The 15,276-nt window shown below is 42.4% G+C and overlaps 2 protein-coding genes across 2 annotated transcripts; both read right to left on the bottom strand.

Moving 5' to 3' along the window:
• Nucleotides 1–2,317: 2,317 nt before the first annotated feature.
• LOC310818014 (trace amine-associated receptor 13c-like) lies at nucleotides 2,318–3,328 on the bottom strand (the record flags this gene model as incomplete). Its single annotated transcript, XM_083688771.1, has 1 exon — nucleotides 2,318–3,328. The coding sequence occupies one exon, from the start codon at nucleotides 3,326–3,328 to the stop codon at nucleotides 2,318–2,320; it is 1,011 nt and encodes a 336-aa protein (XP_083544897.1).
• Nucleotides 3,329–11,798: 8,470 nt separating this feature from the next.
• Nucleotides 11,799–12,809, bottom strand: LOC310818013 (trace amine-associated receptor 13c-like; the record flags this gene model as incomplete). Its single annotated transcript, XM_083688770.1, has 1 exon — nucleotides 11,799–12,809. The coding sequence occupies one exon, from the start codon at nucleotides 12,807–12,809 to the stop codon at nucleotides 11,799–11,801; it is 1,011 nt and encodes a 336-aa protein (XP_083544896.1).
• Between the last annotated feature and the right edge of the window lie 2,467 nt (nucleotides 12,810–15,276).

Below are 15,276 nucleotides of genomic sequence, written 5' to 3'. Positions count from 1 at the left end.
CTATACTGATATGTCAAAATATGCAGTGTTATCATTTCATATAACGTTTTTTCGCATGCATTTGTTTTGGCATATCTCAGAGCGTTTGGGGTTGGCCCCCATTCAAACAGCATTCTTCTCTTTGTGATTGGGCATACCAATACCCGGTCACTCTGCGCAGTGATCTGCACACAGGTGGAAAGCCCTGGACATGTTTGTATCCCTGGGGTGACAATAACAGAGTTGTGGCATGGTGCAATGCCAGGCCCAGCTAGCTAAAGCATGTGGAATGCCGGGCCTGAATAGGACGGGACATCCCTCCTGGATTACCGTTGGAATGGTTGCTGGGGTTGGGGAGTTGTTGACCACCAACCTCATCTATAGAGCAGTTAACCCTTCCTGACCATAGGACCTGGGTCACAATGTTGTTCGTTTTCTATTAATTACTGTACTTTAAGGAAAGGTTGCAGAATTAGGTTGCTGTTAATCATTCTGATTAGTTTCATCCTTCCAATTAAAAGTCTCAATATGTGTATATATATGTATTCACTACTTACCCCTTCTCTGTGTTCACTGATGTGTGGTTAGTGCTTTGTTTCTTTCTTCGACTTGGTTTGGGTATACAGTGCCTTCAGAAAGTATTCAGACCCTTTCACTTTTTCCACATTTTGTTGTGTTATAGACTCAATTTAAAATTGATTAAATTAAAAGAATTTGCCATCAATCCACTCACAATACCCCAGAATGACACAGTGAAAACAGGTTTTTTTAAATTTCAGTAAATTTATTAAAATTGAAATACAGAAATACCTCATGTACATAAGTATTCAGACCCTTTGCTATGACACTGTTAAAATTAGCTGAAATGCAAAAATGTCATCAACAAATCACTCAATAAGTTAAATTGAGTCTGAGGAAATCAGGTGATATAAGTTACTCATATTGACTGTACAACTAGAAATATGTCACATCCCTAGAATTTCCCAAAATTGAGACATACAGTTCTTCTATAGGATTTAATTTAATTACGGTGTCCTCCACATGCGCCACACTAATTTATGTTGTCTTTTCATTGACACTGTTTCTGTGTCATTATTATAACAAATTCAAAGGTGACAATGAGGTAATGTGACATAAAATTGCAACGTCTGTGTTTGATAGGAATCCTTTGTCAAAGATCTCATCGATCCAGTGTCGTAGTACTCCAACATTCCCTTGACATACCTGTAGGGGACATATATCCACTTGAGTCTTCATAAACATTTAAACATTGTTTGTTAACCGTCATATCTAGTGAATATATGTGTACATCAATGTCTGTTCGGTTCAAACATCTACTTACTGATCTAAATTAATGAATACATGAACAAAGTATACATAATAATCTACAAATGGTTAACTTTTCTACGACTGCGGTATTCAGACTTAAGATCTGCACACTCAACAAGATATTTTGCATTAAACGTCCCATTGAGGTCAGTTAAGTGTGCAGAATCAGTCAGGAGAAAAGGGGTGAGGCAACGATGAGGAGACGGAAGGAAAAACACTGGCAGGCTGAAGCGTAGCGATGAGAATACTCAAGAGGTTACCGTATGGTCACAGTACGTTCTGGCACTGGACTGAAGCTCAGGCAGGGTTTGAGTAGGCCGTTGATTGGGGATGGGTTGCAGGTGCGTTGACTGGGGATCGGGTCCAGCTGCGCTGTCGACTGGGAAGACGCTCCAGTGATGGCAGCCGGTGCCTGAGGGTTGGTTAGGAGGGGGAACCGTAACAGTATATTTACACTATGCATGCATACACATCAAATTCAAACATGTATACAAACAGCCTACATATTCCCGCAAATGCTACTAAATACTATGGTACATGCACATACTGTATGCAAAAGCAAACACACCTACATTTATGTATGCACACACACACAAGATCATACACCTATTACTATGAACTGTACACACTGACACACAGGGATACACCTATTACTATGACTATACACACTGACACACAACGTGCATGAATGCATACAAACATGTCAAAAATTGATTCTAATATAATACTTTGCAGGCATCAGTATCCATGTATATACATACACATATCTACAGATCCACAAAACTGCAGACATGAGTGCATGCATATACACACTCGCACAGTGTGTACATTACAAAGAAACATGCAAACATCTAAGCCCGTTTTACATATCTGTGTTGTTGGGAGTGCAAAAAGACCCTTAATGTGTCCCAAAGTCTATTTGCACCATTAGTTATAGCATGATAATAATAGGACTGGTAACAGGACAGTAAACTAAAACATGGCTGATATTTCATAAAGCATGTGACCTCTAACTGTTGAGCACATTGAATAATGAGGATGATGTCTGCAGTATTTTCAGGCTCAGGATGTGTTTAGTTGCTTTTTTAAACCAGGGATAAAATAACGCGTAGATCAGTGGGTTGAGACAAGAGTTAATCTGCATCAGCCACGACAGATAGGGCAGTACAACTGAAGTGGATGACGAATATCCAGCAAAAGAGAAACAGAAATATGGCAAGAAACAGAGCAGAAACACAAATGTAATGATACCAAGAGTTCTTGCGGCTTTTCTCTCAGACTTTTTCACAGCCACAGTTGCCATACCAGACTTGACACCAACAACTTTAGACTGTATGCTCCGTGCCTGAGATATGGCCACAACGAACACTCTCATATAGAGCACTACAATAACAGTGTAAGGGGCAATAAATGTCACCATGAGATCTATCATCCCAGAGGTGTAATTTATAACAACCACACACTCTCCGTGACAGGAGCTGAAAGCATCTGGCTCTATCAGCTGGTCCAACAGAATGAAAGCGTTGTAGAGGAGGGAGCAGAACCAGCTCAGAGTGGTGGCCGCTACTGTTCTGCCCAGGGTGACCTTGGCCTGGTACAGCAGAGGGTCACACACAGCCAGGTAGCGGTCCACAGAGAACAGCACCATGTGGCTGAGAGAGGCTGAGATGAGCACGAAGAGGGTGTAGAGAGAGGTGGCGCAGAGCAGCCTCCCTAGGTACCAGCAGGACTGGAGGACGCGGAGGCTCTCCACGGGCATGACCAGCAGTCCCATCAGCAGGTCTGCCAGAGACAGGGAGAGCAGCAGCAGGTTGGTGGGGGTGTGGAGCTGCTTGAAGTGGGAGATGGAGATGATCACCAGCGTGTTTAGGAACACGGTCAGCAGAGACACGGAGGACAGGACCAGGCCGAGCAGGACGTATTCCGGTGTGGAGCGTACGCGACTCCTGCTGCAGGAGGAGTTGAGTAAAGGGAAGCAGAACAGGGAAGCTCCCTGGCCTTGGCCTTCTGAGATCTCCATCAGAGAGAGAGAGGAGAGGGAGAGAGAGAGGAGAGGGTGAGGTCAGTTGAGCTTCCTCAACAACTCTGACTAACATCACCATCTCCGGCTTATTTATCTATCTCTGAGCCTTCTCTTCCTCTCTCCTTTCTCCCTCCCCTCTTCCTCACTTCCCCCACCCATTACACCCTCTCCTTCCTCCCCCTGTACCAATGCAACACATTGTTTACTGAGAGGACTACACCCCCCCCTCTCTCTTCAGAGAGATGCCCTGCTGTAAATTCTTCACGCTGGAGTGTAACAGGGGTGGGGATAGGACCACAGAGATTGTCCAGAAAATCTGTGTTGTTGTAATGATGTAATGTTGTAATGTAACTAGAAGAAAGTTCCTGAAGAAAGTTTGTTGGATTGAGGTGTAAAGCTTCAAGGTTCAGTCCAGCTAAACCTGTGAAAAATCTGTATTACCGCTCTGTCCATTGAGCTTTATCTGAAAATACAAGGACGTATCCTGAGTCTGAATTACTCCGATTTATTTTGCCGATTGCAAACTTTCCTCACATCATCATGAACCAAGGGCGGGGGAGACACCCCAAGGAGGGAGCAAGACTGATCACTGTCTTTGTGTTTCCACAAGGCCGGGCCAGCTCGAGTGAGATACCCCGATCTGGGAAGAACATTAGTTATTTTCTCCACCTTCCCCCTGCCCTATCAAGTACCGAGCATAATAAAAATCCTTTATTATTTCCTGTACCGCCAACTCTGTCTGTTCTGTTGCGCTCAGTGTCCGTCAAGGTAGCCCTCTCACGGTGCGGTGCCCCACTATATATATATACACACAGAATAATATGAATAAAAGCATGTCAACATGACAGCTTTATTGTTGTCATTGTCATTGTCATTGTCTTTATTGTTGTCATTGCACATGAAATATGAACTTGTGGTGCCAGAGCTGAAAATGAATGACCCGAACTGCACTCGTGTCTACGAGTCTACGAAAGTTCAGGCGGGCACTTTAAGGAGAGTTGCAGCTGGCCGTCAGGTCAAAACATATCATAGGAGTCGGTTGGTCCTCTTTAAAGTAACCTGATATTTAAACCATTTGAACGCTTCATCTCTGTAATTCATGAGCTGCGATAATAAACTTGATTTTGCCAAACAATCAACACTAGACAAGCACTGAGTGTTAGACCACAAAAACTGCAGTGCCACATTATAAAACAACTAATATTCACAATAGGCCTGTAGGCCTGATTGTTTCCACCTGTCTACAGTGTTTACATCACACACACACACACACACACACACGCACACACACACACACACACACACACACTGTGTGACCCAGCCCACAGAGACTATATTAGCCGTGCTAGATAACCAAAAAAATAACCTTTTTAATGATGGCTCAAATCTCACAGGCACATTACTAATCAAAGGTGTTAAAAAAACGCTGTTTAAATATAAACACCTATATAAACGCCTAAAACACACAAACAAATGATGCAATCACAAGCACTGGTAAAAGAAATAATAAAAAAAACAATGTTACAGTAACAACATATACGGTAGGTAGAACATTGGGGAATCCGGTTCTAGAGGTTGACATTAAAATGAATGTTTACAGTGATTTATAGGCAGATTAATATGTTTTCTTCCCCATTAATAGAATACACATGAACACTTATTGAAAATACAACTGTATTGGTAGGTTAAGTTTAGTTGAGAGTGTGTATAGTGAATCTATATGACTTAAACAAAGATCGGATATGATTAAGTTATTTTACAAACCTGTCAATCCCAATGAATCAGCCTGTCCATTAACAAGCTATGACAGAGCTGTGGAGTTGTGAGGTTTGACAGGCACAGTGGACTTAAGAATCCTCACAAGGCGATTTGAACTAATTTGATTGGTCTTAGAGTCATGACATTTTCTCAGCACACGGAAGAGACTGACTGTCAATTCATGTAAAAAAAAAAACGCACCAAAAGTAATGGGACATATTCATATAATGTCCAAATTAAGCACTCATGTTGAGTATTCAGTCAACAATCCATGCAATAACTGCCTAAAGTCGGCGACCCATTGATCTTCTCTGGAGATGCTCTGCCAGGCCTGTACTGCAGCCATCTTCATTGTTCATTCCATGTTAATTTATGCAAACTTTGATTATCCTGTACTGTAGTAATTATCCAAAAGCTTTTTCAGGGTTATTCATTTAAACATTATGAAGTTGTTTTTATGTTTCTAGCTTCAACAAGCAGTAGGGTTCTATAGATTGAAAGTTTTGGTGCCTATTAACCTCTGTTAATTTTAGCATTTTAAAGTGATTAGAATTTTACACCCAACCATAGAACCACAAAAAGCACTCCACTTGCCCCATTTACCGACTGATATACATTTTATATTTTAATGTCACTTTAATTCATGTTTTTTACAATGTCCTTGTCACAAAGTGGGAAAGCAGACAGTATTTTACAGTAGGCTAATATCTTATTATATTTTCATTCTTATAATATTTCATTCTTTTTACGGTATTTTTTCAAAGTTCTTTACAGTATTATTTCAAAGCTGTCCAAGTATTTGAGGGTTAGTTTGGGATTAACGGGACAGTGAGAGTGGGCCAAGGAGACGCGCATGCGACTGTACCTATGGACACGCCACTTACCCATGACAGTCGAAAATCTTGGGATCTGACGACAGTGGCGACACTGTTGGCGTTGATTTTCGGATTTCAGATTTGCTGTGCATGTTTTCATCAGATTGTACTCTAATAGCCTAATCTTTGGTTATTCTATCATCAATTAATTTCAATGACTTTTAAATATATTCTACTTAAAGTAAAAACCGTTGCATTTGGGGGCAGACTTCAATGATTTGTTTAAATGTATTCCGCAGAGAATATAAACTTGTCCTCGTTAAATGACATCTATTTTAGTTTCTTGGCGCTACAAGTGTGAACAAGTGTAAACAGTAAACATGTTGTCGCCCACGAATGATATTGTTTTTGCTATTTGCTAGCAAAAATAGCTAATGCTATTTGTTTTTTATGTCCATGCACCAACCTCACCAAGTCAATTTCCTGTATGTGCAAATATACTTAATAAAAGAATTCTAAAATAATTCTGATTCTGATTCTGATGAAGCGCCCCTCCTTGTATGAATTGGTGACTGAATTGGTGAATTGGTGACTGAAAAGTTATCGGAGCTTGTAGTGCGTATTTGATTCATTTCCAAGGATTTGACAGTATTTTTAGAAAACAGTAAATTGTCCAAAAGGTGCGTGCGGTCTGAGGTGCGCTCTCCTCTCCTCCGATCACTTGAGCCGCACCATCATGAGATGATGGCGTCACCTCAAAACTTCTAACAATCTCTATGGCAAGACGCATCATTCACCCAAGTTTCGTAAAAATTGGGCCAATCAGTGTCATTTTTTAAAGGGCGCACCTGTATGGCAAGACGCATCATTCACCAACATTTCGTAAAAATTGTCCCAGTGGTGTCAGAGATAAAGTGTGGGACTTTTTTTCAGAATTCTGTGACATATGAAAGGACAGAGGCCGATCCATACTCCTCTCCCCGATTTCATCGTGGAGGACAACAAGTTAGCTCATGGGGAAAATAATGTTTTAATATTGTATTGAATATTCAGGTCACAACAACTTCTTAGGGTGAGGTCATCATCAACAACGTCACAATCAGTGACAGTGACGTCATTCTTGTCACTTTTCCAGCTGTATATCTGATGTATATATGTAGATGTATATCTACAGACGAGGACGTAGGAGACATTCATATGAATTTGTCTCCACTGTGCTGTTTCTCCGAAGAAATGGACCGTGTTGATGGTGCCGAAATACGCAGAAGGGTTTTGAAACCTCGCCCTTACCTTGTAAGTCTGCTTGTCATGTTTCTGTCATTCTGTGTTTCCTCAATTAACTTATATTTGAAGTATGCGATTGGGTTATGTCAAATGTATCGAAATGACAAGCTACAGAAAATGCAATATTCTTAAATGTTAACAGTATCTCCACACATTACATTGAGTGCTCTATTTACAGCTTCATACTGGCCCACGGAATCTTCTGGATTGTGAGCGGCGGCCCCACACAAGGGTCCAGAGACGGCTGGTAAATTAATTTAGGAAATTCAATAACTCTAATAGTAGGTGCAGTGACCGCAGTTCTGAAGCAGCTATTTTCTATTGCTTCACAGACTGCCATTAAGGAGAACATTGAAAACACAGACACCCCCTACCCTTTCTGTCTGCGTGACACGACGAAGTCATCTGGGGATGGGGTCAACAGAACAGCCAATCCGGAGACTCCTACCCAGGTCAGACCCTGCCACTGAAAGACCCTACTAAGAGGGTGCATCTCATTCTACTAAAGTGTTTAAGTTTCCCCCTTCTTGTCTCCTCACCTCAACCTGAGAACACACAGGACACCAAGATAAAAACCAGGCACTTGCACAGATAGGGCCCAAGGGGGGCTTGAGCCCCAGCCCTTTTGCCCTCAGAGTCAAAAAGTGCCCTTTTTTTGGCTGGTGTTAAATGTATTTTATTTTTTCTTTATTTGTTATTCAAATTCTATAAAATATAAAGAGGGACATGTATAGTAGTACCCACGAAAAAATACACCGTATCAATTTAAAAAGTACCCCCCCCCCCGACATTCGCATCTTCCGTCATTTCGAATACAACTTGTCAGGAAAAGCACCGCATCCCCGCCCCAGTTCTGTTACCGTGAATGATATCACTCAGGTAGGCACTGTTTTAATTATGAAACCACGATTAAACAACACTCACTTACTTTTTATGTTATATATCCGTTAAAAAAAACTATGAAGTAGGTCCGTAGGACTTGCCACCTTCACGCTGTAATTTCGTCATTACTAGCCTCGGTACTCGCGAGCAAAGCCAGTGTAATTATCATTAAAACGACGTTGTCTGCGTTATTTAGGCCTATCATTTGTTTGTTATGTTTTTGGTTTTGCTTGAGCACCTGCCCCCCAAAATGTCTGTGCACGGCCCTGATAAAAACTAATATGGTGGATTCTGCTTTCATATCCGAACAGTTCTTTCACACAGGGCATCTAGGGGACGAAGAGAGGAAGCCATAACAGACCATTGAGATGTACTGTTTAAGTTAACTGCTAAACTCCATGTTTCTCTGTCTGCTGTAACTTTTTGAGAGTAATGTCTCTCCCCTTCTTCAGGTTGAACATGAGAAAGGGAGGCAGAGTCAGGCGACAGAGAGTGATGAGGCTGAGGATGATGCTCACTCCTTGTCCTCTGGCACTGAATCTGAATTGCGGGTAAGCAGATTTGTTTCCATCCCTTCATTCTTTGTGCGATGTCCGATGTAACTTCTGACTATGGAGAATGTATGGATGATGACCGAAACTGGACCTCTCTTGTACAGTCTTTGAAATCCGATGACGACGGCCTCCCAGATGAAGACGTCATAGTCCTTCCGGATGAACCAAGGGTATCTTTCATTTTAGTCTTTCATTTTCACTGTTACTGTATATTGCCTATTTTACAATCTTCACATATTTTTTTCTTCACACCTCTTAATTACTTACTTAATCCTTTATTTCCACCACCCAGATCCCAGCTTTTAATCTGCTTGCCGCAAGTAAGACCTCGGGCGAGGTGGAGCTGATCCCCTTCTTGGATCAGCCCTGCAAGGAGCTGCAGGACAGGGAGGTCATGTGGACCGCAGCCAAGCAGGAGACCCTGCAGGTCATCCAATTGGGAATGGTCGCGCTGCAGCGCGACATGGAGCTGTACCTGGAGAGACTGAGCAAAGGCCTGGACAGCAACCCAGACCTCAACGACTGGAGCTGCCATACCGAGGACCGCCAGGAGGAGAGCGACCCAGGCAGGGCGGACGGCTGTCTGAGAGGCCTGCGGGAGAAGCTCTTCAGGAGGAAGCGGGTGAAGGAGGTGGAGGTGATCAACATGGAGGAGAGGCAGAGCGAGCTGCAGGAGTTGGATTTGGCCTGCAAGAGGCTCCGAGAAGAGATGGTGGGGAGGATTGCCAAAGCCTGGGACACAATGGCCATGGAGAAGCTGGCCAGGGACAAGGTCCTGATTGCCAAGAGGGAGAAAGCTGCCCAGTGCTTTGTAAGTTTAAATCTCTAAATTAAAAGTTATTATGAATAGAGTGGATAGATAAATATGCTGTAAAGGGCAAGAAATGCAAATGATGTACCAAAAAAACGACAGTATGTTTCAAATGGATAAAGACAGGACAGACAGATACAATAGCTCAAGACTGGTATGACTAAGTCTAATTTGTTTGTGTTTTACCCCCACAGAGCCGAGCGTGCTGGAGAGAGGATGAGCCTCACGACAGGCTCTCAGAGAGTAGCCAGCCTCCTATGTCCCCAGTGCCCTACAACACAGCAGACGATGATGCTCAAACCACCATTGTGGTACCATTTATCGCTGACGATGACGATTTTCGATCTTTCCACGTAGACAGCCCTATGGCCCCGCCTCCTGACGTGGAGTACTTCCCCTACCGCCGCAGCCCCCGCCTGCCGCCCATCATGAACCTGAGTGAGAGCGGCAGGAAGCTCCTCACTGGGGGGGCCGTCGTGGGCGTGGCCCCCGCCCCACAGGTAAGTGAAATGATGGTAGATGCTAAGTGGAATCCTTGGGATGACCCTACCCTAAACCCGAAACCTAACCTTAACCCTTACCTAACCTTAACGGTTTTAAATCTCAACTTCAATGGGGTGACAGAGTCGGACCGTGAAAAGCATTCCACTTAGCATTTACGGTGAAATTATGGGAAGGGAAAAGCAAGTCATTTTCAGCTCAATAAGTCAAAGAGTTACAGTCATCTAAAGCTTGTGTTGTCCTGTCCTCGTCATTCAGAAAGTGAAAGGCAAAAAGAAGAAGAAGGCAGGGAAAAAGCAGCAGGAGGCAACAATCAATGAGGACATTGAGAAAGAAGTTAAAAAACCAGGCAAAAAGAGTCTGAAGGAAAGGTGATGACTAAATTCAAAGTAGGGTTAATAGGGGTGGTATCATAACAAGGAAGTAATAGGTCTTTACATTCTGTTGGTAACTACTGTGTTTATTTCTGACAACAGGATTATCCGGTGGCTGCTGCGCAAATTGGCGTAATGGACACCTATACACTCATCTACCTCCCTCCCAACCCCACCTACCTACCTTTTTAAGCCATACCAACACACACACACACACACACACACACACACACACACACACACACACACACACACCTGTGCATACAGTACCTACCTACCTACTTACCACATACCCACCTACCACTTCCTTCAAAAGACATTAGTAGAATAAAATATTTGAAATGAATTGTATCTGGTTGATTGCTGTATTAGTGTTTTAAACATGCAGGAGTTGTATCGTATATTTGGGATTGCAGTTGGTTGAAGGAACAAGGATTGGAGCGGTTTGCAGTTGAAGAGAGGAAAGAATGGAGCTCACTGATGGCTATAAGAAGCGTTTTTAGGCAGTAGTCATTTAATCCAATCCTTTCAGCTTTCACTATTCCATCCACAGCTCCACTATCTCACTTGATAAAGTCAACTCTTATTGAAGTGGAATCATGTCTCTATCCTCACTTTGGTGAACCTGTGTTATTGCACTATTATTATTACCAGCATTTGGCTGCTATTTACTGTATTTACTGTCTTTACTGACTGTTCTTTTGCACTGTTTAAATTATTTTATTGTCTGTCATTGAATGTTTCACTTTTAGTATGTCTTGTCTTATCTGTTGTGCCTGTGCACTTTATCTGTCTCACCGCAGGAGAGTGAGAAACGTCCTCTCGATTCCTTTGTATGTCTTGACATGTGAAGAATTGACAATAAAGCCACTTTGACTTTGACTTTGATTCATGACACAAAAAGGTGACGTAGCCGTGTAGTTTATTACAGTTACAATTACAGATATTTAGAGGACTCTCTTAAAGAGCCCAACACTATGCATGCATACACATCAAATTCAAACATGTATACAGACAGCCTACATATTCCCGCAAATATTATATTATAAATAAATATTTATAAATATGATATATTCCCTGCACACACACACAATAAGTAAGATCACATTACACCTATTACTATGAACGGCACCTGTATACACACTGACACACAACGTGCATGAATGCATACAAACATGTCAAAAATTGATTCTAATATAATACTTTGCAGGCATCAGTATCCATGTATATACATACACATATCTACAGATCCACAAAACTGCAGACATGAGTACATGCATATACACACTCACACGCACAGTGTGTACATTACAAAGAAACATGCAAACATCTAAGCCCGTTTTACATATCTGTGTTGTTGGGAGTGCAAAAAGACCCTTAATGTGTCCCAAAGTCCATTTGCACCATTAGTTATAGCATGGTAATAATAGGACTGGTAACAGGACTGTAAACTAAAACATGGCTGATATTTCATAAAGCATGTGACCTCTAACTGTTGAGCACATTGAATAATGAGGATGATGTCTGCAGTATTTTCAGGCTCAGGATGTGTTTAGTTGCTTTTTTAAACCAGGGATAAAATAACGCGTAGATCAGTGGGTTGAGACAAGAGTTAATCTGCATCACCCACGACAGATAGATCAGTGCAACTGAAGAGGATGACGAATATGCAGCAAAAGAGAAACAGAAATATGGCGAGAAACAGAGCAGAAACATAAATATAATGATACCAAGAGTTCTCGCAGCTTTTCTCTCAGACTTTTTCACAGCCACAGTTGCCATACCAGACTTGACACCAACAACTTTAAACTGTATGCTCCGTGCCTGAGATATGGCCACAACGAACACTCTCATATAGAGCACTACAATAACAGTGCAAGGGGCAATAAATGTCACCATGAGATCTACCACCCCAGAGGTGTAATTTATAACCACCACACACTCTCCGTGACAGGAGCCGAAGGCATCTGGCTCCATCAGGTGGTCCAACATAATAAAAACGTTGTAGAGGAGGGAGAAGACCCAGCTCAGAGTGGTGGCCGCTACTGTTCTGCCCAGGGTGACCTTGGCCTGGTACAGCAGAGGGTCACACACAGCCAGGTAGCGGTCCACAGAGAACAGCACCATGTGGCTGAGAGAGGCTGAGATGAGCACGAAGAGGGTGTAGAGAGAGGCAGCGCAGAGCAGCCTCCCTAGGTACCAGCAGGACTGGAGGACGCGGAGGCTCTCCACGGGCATGACCAGCAGTCCCATCAGCAGGTCTGCCAGAGACAGGGAGAGCAGCAGCAGGTTGGTGGGGGTGTGGAGCTGCTTGAAGTGGGAGATGGAGATGATCACCAGCATGTTTAGGAACACGGTCAGCAGAGACACGGAGGACAGGACCAGGCCGAGCAGGACGTATTCCGGTGTGGAGCGTACGCGACTCCTGCTGCAGGAGGAGTTGAGTAAAGGGAAGCAGAACAGGGAAGCTCCCTGGCCTTGGCCTTCTGAGATCTCCATCAGAGAGAGAGAGGAGAGGGAGAGAGAGAGGAGAGGGTGAGGTCAGTTGAGCTTCCTCAACAACTCTGACTAACATCACCATCTCCGGCTTATTTATCTATCTCTGAGCCTTCTCTTCCTCTCTCCTTTCTCCCTCCCCTCTTCCTCACTTCCCCCACCCATTACACCCTCTCCTTCCTCCCCCTGTACCAATGCAACACATTGTTTACTGAGAGGACTACACCCCCCCCTCTCTCTTCAGAGAGATGCCCCACAGAGATTGTCCAGAAAATCTGTGTTGTTGTAATGATGTAATGTTGTAATGTAACTAGAAGAAAGTTCCTGAAGAAAGTTTGTTGGATTGAGGTGTAAAGCTTCAAGGTTCAGTCCAGCTAAACCTGTGAAAAATCTGTATTACTGCTCTGTCCATTGAGCTTTATCTGAAAATACAAGGACGTATCCTGAGTCTGAATTACTCCGATTTATTTTGCCGATTGCAAACTTTCCTCACATCATCATGAACCAAGGGCGGGGGAGACACCCCAAGGAGGGAGCAAGACTGATCACTGTCTTTGTGTTTCCACAAGGCCGGGCCAGCTCGAGTGAGATACCCCGATCTGGGAAGAACATTAGTTATTTTCTCCACCTTCCCCCTGCCCTATCAAGTACCGAGCATAATAAAAATCCTTTATTATTTCCTGTACCGCCAACTCTGTCTGTTCTGTTGCGCTCAGTGTCCGTCAAGGTAGCCCTCTCACGGTGCGGTGCCCCACTATATATATATACACACAGAATAATATGAATAAAAGCATGTCAACATGACAGCTTTATTGTTGTCATTGTCATTGTCATTGTCTTTATTGTTGTCATTGCACATGAAATATGAACTTGTGGTGCCAGAGCTGAAAATGAATGACCCGAACTGCACTCGTGTCTACGAGTCTACGAAAGTTCAGGCGGGCACTTTAAGGAGAGTTGCAGCTGGCCGTCAGGTCAAAACATATCATAGGAGTCGGTTGGTCCTCTTTAAAGTAACCTGATATTTAAACCATTTGAACGCTTCATCTCTGTAATTCATGAGCTGCGATAATACACTTGATTTTGCCAATCTATCTGATACGACAAACACATACAAACAATCAACACTAGACAAGCACTGAGTGTTAGACCACAAAAACTGCAGTGCCACATTATAAAACAACTAATATTCACAATAGGCCTGTAGGCCTGATTGTTTCCACCTGTCTACAGTGTTTACATCACACACACACACACACACACACACACACACACACACACACACACACACACACATACACGCACACACACACACACACACACACACACACTGTGTGACCCAGCCCACAGAGACTATATTAGCCGTGCTAGATAACCAAAAAAATAACCTTTTTAATGATGGCTCAAATCTCACAGGCACATTACTAATCAAAGGTGTTAAAAAAACGCTGTTTAAATATAAACACCGACATAAACGCCTAAAACACACAAACAAATGATGCAATCACAAGCACTGGTAAAAAAAAAACTAAAAAAAACAATGTTACAGTAACAACATATACGGTAGGTAGAACATTGGGGAATCCGGTTCTAGAGGTTGACATTAAAATGAATGTTTACAGTGATTTATAGGCAGATTAATATGTTTTCTTCCCCATTAATAGAATACACATGAACACTTATTGAAAATACAACTGTATTGGTAGGTTAAGTTTAGTTGAGAGTGTGTATAGTGAATCTATATGATTTAAACAAAGATCGGATATGATTAAGTTATTTTACAAACCTGTCAATCCCAATGAATCAGCCTGTCCATTAACAAGCTATGACAGAGCTGTGGAGTTGTCAGGTTTGACAGGCACAGTGGACTTAAGAATCCTCACAAGGCGATTTGAACTAATTTGATTGGTCTTAGAGTCATGACATTTTCTCAGCACACGGAAGAGACTGACTGTCAATTCATGTAAAAAAAAAAAAAAAAAAAAAAAAAAAGACGCACCAAAAGTAATGGGACATATTCATATAATGTCCAAATTAAGCACTCATGTTGAGTATTTAGTCAACAATCCATGCAATAACTGCCTGAAGTCGGCGACCCATTGATCTTCTCTGGAGATGCTCTGCCAGGCCTGTACTGCAGCCATCTTCATTGTTCATTCCATGTTAATTTATGCAAACTTTGATTATCCTGTACTGTAGTAATTATCCAAAAGCTTTTTCAGGGTTATTCATTTAAACATTATGAAGTTGTTTTTATGTTTCTAGCTTCAACAAGCAGTAGGGTTCTATAGATTGAAAGTTTTGGTGCCTATTAACCTCTGTTAATTTTAGCATTTTAAAGTGATTAGAATTTTACACCCAACCATAGAACCACAAAAAGCACTCCACTTGCCCCATTTGCCGACTGATATACATTTTATATTTTAATGTCACTTTAATAATTGTAATTCATGTTTTTTACAATGTCCTT

Source organism: Argentina silus (genome assembly GCF_951799395.1).
Source record: "Argentina silus genome assembly, chromosome: 17".
Taxonomy (NCBI): domain Eukaryota; kingdom Metazoa; phylum Chordata; class Actinopteri; order Argentiniformes; family Argentinidae; genus Argentina; species Argentina silus.
Note: the sequence above shows the minus strand (reverse complement) of the source record. Positions and strands in the feature narration are given on the sequence as shown.